This window comes from Carassius carassius, chromosome 41, assembly GCF_963082965.1.
Source record: "Carassius carassius chromosome 41, fCarCar2.1, whole genome shotgun sequence".
NCBI lineage: Eukaryota > Metazoa > Chordata > Actinopteri > Cypriniformes > Cyprinidae > Carassius > Carassius carassius.
The window spans coordinates 25476269-25489776 of NC_081795.1; the positions used below are offsets into that span (position 1 = coordinate 25476269).

At 36.1% G+C, this 13508-nt stretch overlaps 1 protein-coding gene across 3 annotated transcripts in view; it reads right to left on the reverse strand.

Moving 5' to 3' along the window:
* Positions 1-7859: 7859 nt before the first annotated feature.
* Positions 7860-13508, reverse strand: part of LOC132123063 (dedicator of cytokinesis protein 10-like) — a 130689-nt gene continuing 125040 nt past the window's right edge. For all 3 annotated transcript variants that reach the window (XM_059533585.1, XM_059533584.1, XM_059533586.1), the window contains exons 53-56: positions 12635-12825; positions 9364-9464; positions 8852-8990; positions 7860-8203 (exon numbers count right to left, since the gene is read on the reverse strand). In XM_059533585.1, coding sequence (XP_059389568.1) covers positions 8156-8203; positions 8852-8990; positions 9364-9464; positions 12635-12825 — 479 coding nt within the window. In that variant the 3' untranslated portion in view covers positions 7860-8155. The remainder of the gene's footprint in view (positions 8204-8851; positions 8991-9363; positions 9465-12634; positions 12826-13508) is intronic.

Consider the following 13508-nt stretch of genomic DNA (forward strand, 5'->3'; position numbering starts at 1 on the left):
CCTCAAGTTGTTCCAAACTTGTTTGAGTTTCTTTTTTCTGCTGAACGGTAGCCATTGATTTCAACTGTAGGGAAAATAATACCATGGAAGTCAATGGCTACCAGCAACTATTCAAAATATCTTCTTTTGTGTTCAATAGAAGAAAAAGTGCAGAATATTCACTTTTGAGTAAACTAGGCGCTTCAAAGTCAAAACAAACTCACCTAATTAAGCCAGTCCAGTTATGAAATTAACATCCAACTTTTTTTCCAACTACTATTATCTCACAGCTTTGCCATGTTCAGCCTCCAAAGTCCACGTCCCCAGCATATAAACCCATCACAGTGACAGCAGTGTGAACTCTTTAAAGGACTGTCTAACTAACACAGTCTGAAGAAACACACCAATGTACCGCTGTGAAATAGAGCTGCTCAATCATGATGTCCATTCGTAGGCCAATCTACGTAGAAGGATAATTTCCTATGATCTTTTGTTTTATGAGTAAAATATGTGCTGACATGCTTTGTTCTTTATTTGTTACATATTTTACCAACCAACATCTACATCTTGGATGGCCTGAGAGTGAGCACATTTTCAACTCAATATTTTCTTTCATTCTCTTCCAGATGTCAGGATTAGAAACTGAGGAGCTCTTTGAGTTGAAATGTGATTAATAGCTATATTTCACGCTTCCATCGTGAAAATTACAAATCGAGAACCATGCATTTGACAAATAAGTCGAAGCACGTGTTGGAGAAATCTGCATGATCAGCATCAGAGACCATGACACAGCTCAAAATGACAATATCACAGTTTAAAACTGCCACTTCACAGCAGAATAACTGTGACAGAAATAGAATTGACTATTAATGATCTCTAGACAAAAAAAGAGCAGTACGCAAGACCATCTCTTTACAAGCTACCGTAGTACAAAACTGAAATGTTAATTAGTTTAAGCTTTTCGTTGCAGACTGGACACCTTAGTACTTTAGTATATTAAGAGTATTTTAAGTAAAATATTAAATTAATTAATGAACTATGTAAAAAAGTACTAAAGCGTCATTGACATTCTTTTTTTTTTTTTGCACTTAAAAACAAGAAATTCAGCAGTGATTATGTAAATCAACGAGGCTACATTATCAACTACTTTCCTCAAATATAGAAAACACCAAAGATAACATTAATTCATTTAATGTGTAAAAATGTGTAAAATTTAATTATAATTAGGAAATTAGTATGAATTCTCCAAAATGTTGAGCAAACGTAGAAACTATTGAATACACTCTCAAAAGAAACAAATTGTATGCGCGGTGTGAGGTCTTTTTGTTTCGGCAGATATGGCCTTTCTATAAAACCGAAGAACAAAGTGAGAACTAAAGATGCATTACGTATCCACTGCGAATAATTATGGCAAAGTATCGAATCAACTTAAGCTGATTGCAATGCTGATGCCAACTCTATAAGATAGTTTTAAAAGATGATAGTTTGAGAGCGCTCTTACCTGCTCACTTTGACAAGCGTCTGTCGAGATGCGGAAACTCTCCGTCACTCACGCGCGACCCGTCCACTCCGCCGAGAGGGGGGGGGGGCGTGCAGTGTTTGTGTACTTATGACTATTTAAGTGAGTAAACACTGTCATAGGTGTCTGCAGTGTTTTTAATCACTGTTTCATATATGTAGTAGTGTGTCTTTGTTTCGCTGTGCTGTAGAATAATGTCGAGTAAGGTTTAGATCACTTTAACCCCCTCGGTATACTGCAGTAGACTCTTCGAAAGGAAAGCTGTGTAATGCAGAATATGCAATGTGAAATCATCGATTTCAAAGTGCACCGGGTTAAGGGTGAGGGTTATGCAATCGTTTAGATGGGACACCGTGTCTTCACGTCCCTGAATCCGCATTAGGCTTTCCTCGCTCGTTTATGAGTCCATGTTGTTTTGGATTTGAAATATATATATATATATATAAGAAGGGGGAACAAAATGTTTTCTTATACATTCCCCAAAAGGTTAATCTCTCATCTAGACACATATGTTATGTCACAAGATTAAAAAAATGATTATAGTTATTTTTGTTTGTTTAATTGCATGTGTGAAGTCTGAATTATTATTTTTTTATTTTTCAAATTCGATTGAATAAAATAAGTCTAAATGTTTTATACAGATTCTTCTTATCATTTTTCATAATTTTATCATTACTTATGTCATATCGTTTTGCTGATACTGGGTCTCATTAACTTCACATGAGAATCATGATTAATCAATCATCATGAAACTTTGTACTAATTTTATTCTTAATTTATTTTAAATGTACAAAAAAATGTAGGAACATACATATAATAAAACACATTTTGGGTCACCTTTTAAAAAATGTAAGCTATATTAGAGTTTTTTTTTTTTTATCATTGTGAAGTACATAGTGCACTGTAAAAAGTGATTCTCTATATTTAGTCAATAAAATTGTGTCAAAATATTACAAGCAATATTATTAATCACATTTAACACATTTTAATTAATTAGAAATAATCATTTAAAATGAGTAGAATAACATGAAAAAATTAAGAATGTAAATTAACATTCACTATAGCAGCCCTGTGATTCAACAAAAAAACTGGAATTTTCAGTGCAATCCAGAGTTTAAAAAATCTGTTTAAAACAGAGAGAGGGGAACTTTCTTCTGACACACAGTGACATCAAGAACCAGGTATGAATCTCAAGAATAGTAACAAACAGCATATTCAGACGAACTGTAAGAATCACAAAACAAGCTACTATATAATTGTTGCTTATAATTTATTCATGCCGCAAAGCATGATGGGAGCCATAAATGAGTTTTGATTGGTGGCACCCAGAATGCAGTGTAACATGCTTTTTGATTGTCACCATTATTGAGGTTCTCAGGCTGATTCTTGATGTCTGTGTGCCTAAGTGAAAACACTGCTTTTTTAACAAGGTTTTGATCAGAGGTGCTTCTAAGAATTTCTCTGATAATGCTGAAAACACCAAAAGCTTATATTGTTCAACCACAGGACACCTGTCATTGATGAGGCACACCCAACTCAGACCAAATGATGATGTAAAAACAAATAACACCACCTGGTCGCATTTCCTTCTTGGCTTGTCTAGCTGCTGTATCACAACTAGCAATCAAAAAAGATCTGTTTAAAATGTTAAGGGTCAAGAGTCCAACTAAAGCAAACACTGACCACTACAATGGTTAGCAAATTATTTATTTTTCTCCTTCAGTGATTCTGTTCGTGTTTCATGATCGCCAACTACTGGCCTGGCATGCATAACATAGTATTCTTTAGCATAGGGTTTTTTTGTTTGTTTGTTTTTGTCCAATGAAATCAATATTTTTATATAAATTTTACTTAATTTTTCCATGTTATTCTACTCATTTTGAATGATTATTTCTACTTAATTAAAATGTGTTAAATTTAATTAATAATATTGCTTGTAAATTTTTGACACAATTTTACTGAATAAATATAGAGAAAAACTTTTTACGGTGTGTGGATGTGAAAATTTTTTTTTTAACAAAGTTCAAATAAAACAACCTTTTGTGATGCATTTTTAAGCAAATTTGGGGTTGATTTTGACTTCACATATGTGATAATATAAACTCTTGTCTTTATATTATTGTAATAGCCCAAGTTGCATGAAAAATGCTACTATCACTAAATGTTGCAAAAGTTTCACAACTATATGAAGGAAGAGATGATCACATGATAATGAATAATGTGGAAAAATCACGGAGGCATATCATTTAATCATGACTTTGTTGAGGATGACCTCCAGATCATGCCCTATGTGTCATCTGTACTAGTATTCATCAAAAGTTAAAGCACATTTGTAATGGCTGTTCAGTTACACATCTTGATGTTTATTCTAATAATAACTGTTTTTTTTTTCTTCAGTTTTAATTAACATCGAAATGTGTAATTGATCACAGACCCCACTGTTATACCTCAAATGTTAAAAAAGATAAACACAACACAGAATAAAAGTACATTATATTAATCTAGACTATTTGTAACACCTATTTATCTGAATTCATATAATCAGTCAGGGCCTTAAACAGCTCAGACAGTTTATCTTATTACATAGACTATAATTTGTTTCGAAAATGTGAGCGGCTGCATTTACGCTTGAACCTATTCAAAAAAAATTATAAATTGTTCTTTTAATACATTTTTATAAATATTTTATAAATATATTTTTTTTATTCTATGGCGGAAACGGGTTTCCATAAAGATGTCAGCATCAGATTTGTAGAAATGTAGTATTGAATCAGTGTCTCATCAATGGATGCTCTGCAGTGAATGGGTGCCGTCAGAATGAGTCCAAACAGCTGATAAAAACATCACAATAATCCACAGCACTCCAGTCCATCAGTTAATCACCTAAAAAGACAGAAGATGTCTGTTTGTAAGAAACAGTTCCATCAGTTTTTAACTTCAAACCAAAATATGAATCCATAATAATATGAATCAGGAGAGAAATCTGCACAGATAAAGGATTGTTTTAAACAGCTCTAAACAAATAAGTGTCTGATTTTGATGTGAGAGACAGCAGGAGGTGCACTCTTTCACTGCATTCCCACATAGCAACATTGTTTCGGCCCAGATCCGGCCCACATCTGGCACCCGTGGAAAGATGATCTGGCCCACATGCAGTGTGGAATGATGGCCCTTGGGCGGACCACTCCTGTTTGCCAGATTTGAGCCACAAGCAGGCCATAGCAATGCCACATGTCAGCCAAGAGTAAAGAAATTAAGCAGAACTGGACCTTATCTGAGCCACAAAGTCTGTGTATATTAAATATGAAGTAATTTCAGCCCTAATAAGCCTGTTAACAAGCAGAATCACTGAAGGAAAGTAGAGAACTGAAAAAGAGATGAGCAGAAACACAAGAACTACAACTGACTTCAGCCACAACCTTAGATGAAATCAATTGAAGATAAAAGAATACATTAAATCTCTCAAGATCTCACCAGAGGAGGATTAAACAACTCCACAAACAGCTTTACCAGCTTCACTTATTACTAACCAGACTGACTTTATTTCTGTTAGACATCTACAAAAGTTTTTATTGAGAATTAACAGAGGTTTAACTCTAATATGTGTCACCATAACAGTGATTAGTGTTTCCATAACGGGTACTTACGGTTATGGATAGAAATGTAGCGGAGTAAAGAGTACAATATTTGCCTCTCAAATGTACTTGAGTAAAGTCATGAGTACTCCCCAAAAATGATACTCGAGTAAAGTACAGATCCCTCAAAATTGTACTTAAGTACTGTACTCAAGTAAATGTACTCCGTTACTGTCCGGCTCTGTATATCATGTTAATATATTTCCATAGTTAAATTCCATAACATGCCAATTACATGTGATACCAATTTCACGTGTTCGCACATACATAAGTTCTTGCATATTTTTTTTGTTACCGCCCTTCCGCCCTCTGATGGCATGACGGTCGTTTTGACCGTAGTGGCACATTTCATTCCCTTGCCCAAATTAGCAACAGCCAAGGAGACAGCAGTCACTGTCTTAGACCACGTCTTTCGGCTTCATGGCCTCCCGGTAGATGTGGTTTCTGACAGGGCATCTCAATTTATATCCAAATTTTGGAAAGAGTTTTGTAAATTGCTAGGAGCATCAGTTAGCTTGTCTTCGGGTTATCATCCCCAAAGTAACGGACAATCTGAGCGAGCCAACCAAGATTTAGAGAGGATGTTGCGATGTTTGGTCTCCAATAATCCTTCTTCCTGGAGTCAACAACTCTCTATGGTGGAGTATGCTCACAATTCGTTACCAGTGTCAGCTACGGGCCTTTCTCCATTTCAGTGCAGTTTAGGTTACCAGCCACCAGTCTTTCCCAGACTGGAATCTGAAGTCGCTGTCCCCTCCGCTCACGCGTTTGTCCAGAGGTGCCACCGCACCTGGACCAGAGCCCTCGAGACTCTGCTCTGGATGAGGGAGCACACTAAGGCCAAGGCCGATCGCCACCGGTCAAAGCCTCCCGTTTACGTCGTGGGTCAAAAAGTGTGGCTTTCTACCAGTAACATTACTCTGCGTTCCGTATCTAATAAATTAGCTCCCAAATTTATTGGCCCATTTACTATCACCAAGATCATTAGTCCGATGACAGTCCGCCTCAAACTACCTCCAGCGTACAGGAGGATACACCCCGCCTTAACCGAATTACGATTAACCGAATAAGTCGGTTCCCCATCTACGAGACGCGCCTGCGGGGGAACCGGAGTAGGCGGATTAATACGTGCATAAAACACAGGTTTAATTTTGGACACATGAGAGGATTCCAGTACCTGGTGGACTGGGAAGGTTACGGTCCGGAGGAGAGGAGTTGGGTACCTGCTAGGGACATATTGGATCACTCCCTTATTGATGACTACAATCAGCAGGTAGGCAATTCTGGGAACTCCAAGAGGAGAACAGTACGTTCTCACCACCATCACAGAACGTTCTCACCACCATGGAAGCAGCGAGCACCAACACTCTTACACACTTTATGCACCACAGTGTTAAATGCATGGATCAGCAGCAGGAGAGTATCTCTAACACCGGACACGCTGTCCAATCGCTGGTGGCACAGGTGTCTGAGCTCACCCAGCAGATCCATCAGCTCACTTCTCCCACTGTGCCCACCGCACCGCCTGCGCCGCGCTGTTTGTGGGGTTGTTTAATCAGATCTTGAGAGATTTCATGTATTTTATTTCAGTTGATTTCATCTAAGGCTGTGTCTGAAGTCAGTTGTAGTAGTTCTTGTGTTTCTCTTTTCTTCAGTGATTCTGTTTGTTAACAGCAGCTGTTCATCACTAATTCTCAATCAGCACTTAGTTAATCACTTAATTACTTGAATGCAAAGTTTCAAACTTACATGGTTTAAATCAAGGCAATCTGTTTACTCAAACGGTTTGAGTTAAGTTAACTTGTCGGGTTTTACAGTGTGGTAGAAACAAGCTTCTATAGGATTCTGACTTTCTTTAAAATTATATGTATGTATATTTAATATTGTTATCATTATATAGTCATTGGTGTGAAAGGATCTGAAATAAGCCAAGTGTACTTGTAAACTAATACTGCACTTGTAAAGCAGTATAATTTTGTTATGCTAAAGTACATAAAATGTAGATTGAAAGTGTATTCTTATTTTTAATTAAAAAGAAGTACTATATAGTAATAGCACACTGGAATAAACATTTGTACTGAGTGGTTGGTCTGAATTTGCAATCTTATTTTTTTACATAAAAAACTGCTTTAATTTCAAACACAATATGTTTGATTGCATAAAAATATACATTAAATATGCTGAACTACTGTTTTCAGTGGCTTGGCCGTATTTACAATAATGCATCTTTTGTAAAAAAAAAAATAAAATAAAAAAAATACCCAAATTGTAAAGAAAACACCTTCACTGCATCAGTGTCAGATGATTTACTGACAATTCAATGCAGATTTTCGAGCATGAAGTTGTATTTTTCACCTTTTGTGTTTGTATTTTATCTCGTTAGATTTGTCTTTTCAGTTTTGGATGTCGAAATTTTTCAAATGTTCAATGTTTACAAATCAAGGATAAGCATTAATAACCGACACAAACACTCATATATCATCTTTTAATATATAAAAAGAAACATTTGAAATTGTAATTATTTAAATCCCTATTAAATTCCTATTTACAATTTACAACAGTACAGTAAAACATTGTAAATCCTATAAAATGTATAAAATAGCACATCTGTGTTTGTGAAATGAAGAGGAGCTGGGACCGGCTGACTGTTAGGAGCTTTACATTCACTCTGGGACTAGAGATGTGTTCAACACTGTCAGAAGAGCTCAAAGCCTTACCAAAGTTCCTTAAGATCACTGCTTCCTGAAGAGAACGGGCTAGAAAAAAGGCTTATTTGATCAGATGATGTACCTGTAGCTCTGCAGAAGATATTGATGTGAGCGTGTGTGTGAGATAAAGTGTGTGTGTGTGTGAAAGAGTGAGAGTGTGTGTGTGTGAGAGAGAGAGAGAGAGAGGCAAAGACACGGCATTCTGCTTCATCTACAAAACTGCAATTATTTTCCTTTATGTGTATTTCATTAAAATCAACAGTTTTTGTTACTTCCTCTAGTCAGAAAATGTTGGCTAAAAGTGTGTTAGCAGCTCAGATGGCACTGTGCCGTTCTGTTCCGGGTTGTCTTGTGTACAGGATCTTTAAAAGGGGAAAAAATATAGAAGAAACATGCCATTAACACACAAAGTAACTAGGCAGATCATCATTTAACATGCGTTTAACTCTTTCCCCGCCAGTGTTTTTTAAGAAGTTGCCAGTCACCAACAGCATCTTTGACCATTGTCACAAAACTTGAATGGCCCCCACAATATTACATTATATGTATGTAATGAGCATGCAATATGTCAAAAAAGATAAACGAACCTTAGCTTTTAATCCAAACAAACCGTTTTATCCTAGCTTCATGCATCCTTCTATCAACACCTGAATGTGGCTTCATTTCATTAAAAAAGCCTACATTGACAAAAACTCGTTTTTTTTTCAGCTTTTTGTTCACAAAGATGGGATTCAGATCGATAGATGGAGTAGTCCTAAACGAGTCGACAGCTGATTCAGTAACTTTAGGCAATTTTGATTCATCACCTGCTTAATGTTTGATGATCGTGTTATATTACAGCATCTGCTTCCAGACACTGTCACATGCTTCTGCTAGTTTTTTCTTCTTGTGTTTTGATCCAGAGATTCAGTCCTCTTTCAGAAGATGTGTATTAGCTCCCCCTGCACATATTTGAGTGAAAACAGGTAACGGCGAGGAAAGAGTTGTGTTTGATGGAGAAGTGTGCTGACCTGCTCGTTCATGATGGCGGAGAGCTCGCTCAGCATGTCTTTGTGGTGAGCTTTCATCTCCTCCTGATACTCCAGCTGATCTTCTTTAATGAGACGCTCGTTCACCTTCAAGGCCTGACCACACGCGTCTGCAAACTGCCTGCACGACCACAGACAACAAGCCCTTACACTTCTGGTGACACTCATCTAGGCTCTCAGGGCTATTTTCTTTCTTAAAAAACATCATGAAGGATCAAAGGATTATGGTAGCAACCTGTGCATATTTGCTTCAAGAGAGCAATCGTACATTTGTCTAGTGTTTTATTCCCTTCTTTTATATTCATTCAGTCTGAGAGCTGAAACCTACGCAACTAAGATTATTTAATAAACTATTCCTTGGATTGATGATAATAAACTACAAACTTACATTACATGGATGTGATCTCCACATATGGCATTAAAATAGCACCATAACTTTAAGCATAAAATACTCAGCATGAGGGGAAGTTGATTAATAATGAATGCAGGAGCACCTGAAGATCTCTTTGAGGAGTTTGACTTGGTTGTCTGGGTATTTCTTTGCGTTCTTCTCCTCAAGGAAGGCTCGGGCGTAGGCCATGGGCCCAGCGTTTACCTAAAACAACAAATACATTCATGACAAACCTTCCTATTCCACAGTCTCAGTCAAGATGCTAGACTAGATAATGCTAGTGCTCCAAGAGTTATGGAAATGTGATGTATAGCTCTATATCAAGAGTGAATCTGCTGTATATGTTACATATAAGGCGATGTTTGATTTTCACATATGCACATTCTCTGTGTAGATGAAGATATAAGTTTAATAACTAGAAGATAAAATCAGGTTTTAGGATGGATATACAGTACATGTACATGACATATATGACCAAATATGTATTACACATACACAGCAAAAAAATCTGTGTGAAATTAACTCTGCTTGGTGTACATGTGAGACCACACTCAAGAGTGTGAAAGTGTTAAAATAGGAGTGTTAAATTAACACTGAAGCAGAGTTAAAGTTAATGAGATAATTAAGTGATTAATTGAGGGATGATTGACCATTATTGACGAGACCTGATGTTAACATGCAGAATCAACAAAGACGAAAATCACTATTTTAATGGTATCACCATTATAGTGGTCAGTGTTTGGTTTAGTTGGGCTCTTGACCCCTAAAGTGTTAAAGTCAGATTTTAAATGGCTGTTATAACGGAGTTTTAAAACTCAAGCAAAGACTATTGTTATTCTTGAATTACTGAGTTAAAGTTACATTGTTGATTATTGCAGCCCTATGATTGTTCAACAAAGTATTTTTTAGCATTTTAAATACAATCTGAGGAATTTCTTAAAAGTTGTTTGTTCAAAAATCTTTCAAAAGAGTCTTTCAGTTATACATGCAAACATCAAGAATCAACCTGTCAATCTCAACAATGGTGAAAATCCAAAAAGCATGTTGCAGTGCATTCTGGGTGCCACCTATTAAAATTCATCCATGGCTCCCATGATGCATTATGGCATGAATAAATTATTAGCTGAATTGTTTCAGTAATTTCCTTTATTCTTACTATTCTATTTTTGTTTTTTATGTTTCTTTTAGTAGTTTGTTTTCTAATGTTTAGAGTTGTTCTGTTTTTCTGAATATGCTGTTTGTCACCGTTGTTGAGATTCCTACACTAATTTTTGATGTATGTGTGTGCCTAAAGCAAGCTTTTTTTATGATCAGAACAACTTTCAAGAAATCATTTTAATTAGTGGGTACTGTACAATAACAGGGTTGTTATAATCAGTGAGGTCAATCAAATCTGTTTAGGCTTTAATTGAGTTTGGTGATTCAGGTCAAATGCCCATGTTTTGATTTTTTTCTTGTCTGTTTGTTACAATACAGTTGTAACAGCCAAACCAAATCTGACTTTAACACTTTAAGGCTCAAGAGCCCAACTAAAGCAAACACTGACCACTATAATGGTGACATAAAAATAGTGATTTTCATCTTTGTTGATTCTGCATGTTAACATCAGGTCTCGTCAATAATGGTCAATCATCCCTCAATTAATCACTTAATTATCTCATTAACTTTAACTCTGCCTCAGTGTTAATTTAAAACTCCTATTTTAACACTTTCACACTCTTGAGTGTGGTCTCACATGTACTCCCAGCAGAGTTGATTTTACTCAGATTTTTTTCTGTGTATCATAAACATTAAAACTAAATGTATGTTAATACATGAAATTGTTCTAATTTCTAATAGGTTTCACATGTTTTTACTTCATATGGCAATGTATTTCACATTTTATACATTATATATATATATATATACACACAGCAAAATATCCAGTGTTAATTTAACACTCTGAGTGTGGACTCAGTGTTAAAAGTAACACTGAAGCAGAGTTGAAATTAATGAGATAATTAAGAAGTTAATTGAGTTATGATTGAGCATTATTGAAGACACCTGATGTTAACAAGCAGACTCACCAAACGAGAAAATCACAATCTGTGTCACCATTATAGTGGTCAGTGTTTGCTTTAGTTGGGATCTTGGCTTGTGACTTTTACTTTTAAAATGTGTTTGGCAATCCAAGAGCAAAAATCATTGGGTGGTGATGATTATATTTTAATGTAATCGTAGCTTGACCTTAATCACGGAAATCATTTACAGTCTCTCTCTTCTTATTGATCATTATCGATTGTAAGAGCTTTGATTCCACAATGAAAGAGTTTGTATTTTCTAACCATTTTGTAGGCATCTCTTGTGATTCTGATTTTTATTTTTTTTAAGGAGTCTTTATTTTAGGCACACACAGATAACAAGAATCAGTGTATGAATCTCAACAACGGTGACAAACAGCATTTTCAGATAAACAGATCTACTCTGAACATCACAAAACTAGATACTAAAAATTCACATAAAAACAGCAAAAATGAAATATATTTAATATTGATTTAATATATATATTTAATATTAATATAAATATATATTGCCAAAAATGCTGGATTTCTTTCTTTTTTTCACTTGATTTATGCACACAGTAAAGAAACCTGAACTCAGGCGTTCAGGTCACTCCATGACAATTAGTTCAAATCACAATCAATAGCACACATGAGTGCCTTTGCTCTGGTCTGTATGTTATAATTCAGTTACCACAGCCCACAAAGTCTAAAGTAAATAACTGAAGGGTCAAGATCCCAACTAAAGCTAACACTGATCACTATAATGGTGACACACAAATTGTGATTTTCTCGTTTGGTGATTCTGCTTGTTAACATCAGGTGTCTTCAATAATGGTCAATCATAACTAAATTAACTTCTTAATTATCTCATTAACTTCAACTCTGCTTCAGTGTTTATATGTGTCCACACTCAGGCCTGGTTTCACAGACAGGGCTTAGACTAAGCCAGGATTAGACCATAGATCAATTAGGACATTTAAGTAATTTTTATAAACATGCTTAGAAAAAAACATTACCGATGTGCATCTTAAAACTAAAAAGGCACTGATATATTTTTAAGATCACTCAGTGCAAGTTTATTTCAGTTGAAACAGCTCAGACTTACATTTTAGTCTAGGACTAGTCTTAAGCCCTGTCTGTGAAACCAGGGGTCAGAGTATTAAATTAACACTGGAGATTTTGCTGTATATATATATATATATATAAATATATATATATATATATATATATATATATATATATACATACACACACACACACACACACACACACACACACACACACACACACACACACACAGTATGTATATATATAGAGGTGCACAGGGCTCACCTTGACGCTGACGCTCCCCTGCAGTTTGAGCTGCAGCCGGATCATGTCCACCTCCTCCATGCTGCACAGCTGATTGAGCTCAGACACCTTTCGGCTCATCTCCTCGATCGCCACCTCGATGGGGTTCATCTCTGTGCTCTGCTGCTCCACCACCTCGATACGCTTCTTCAGGAAGGGGAAGCTGGAGCTGGCTGCAGAACAACACACAGCACAGATCTGAGCGGGTCTGAAGAAACGGTCGGTCACATCAAATATCTGCATATTCATCACCCTTTTTACTTTTATATTGGAATTTAATCAATTTAAAGTGCTGGAACTTTTTTATGGGATAATTTGCGGAAAAAAATCCTCCTCCTTATAATAAAACACTGAATTGACGGTGACAGTAGTCCAAAGTTGGGGTTTGTTTAGCCAATAAAAAAGTTCTGAGGGATTTTGAGGTCATTTTTCACATTAACAGCAGGCAGTCTGTACAGTAGATGGCATGCTGGAAACTGAGCGTCTGACAGAGTTTTACAGTATAGTACAGTAGAGTGGTTTTCATGAGTTGGAAGGGTGCAAAATGTTTGCAATTATCCAGCTGTCAACAACGGCTTACACAGCCAAATGTCCTAAAAGCAATAGAAAAACAGAGGAAGAAGGAAGCTGAATGCTTCCAAGCGCATGAAAACAAATGCAATGCTTGCTGAGTTTCTGCCTCACAGACTCTTGAAAGAAGTATTGTGTAAATGCAGTTGCTAAGTCAAACAGAAGCTCTAGAATGCCAAACAGTGCTTACTATGGAAGCCCATATGTGCTATGAGACAAAAAATAATAATAATGACTTTATCTCACAATTTAGATTTGTTTCCCCTTTTGCAAATCTGCATTCATA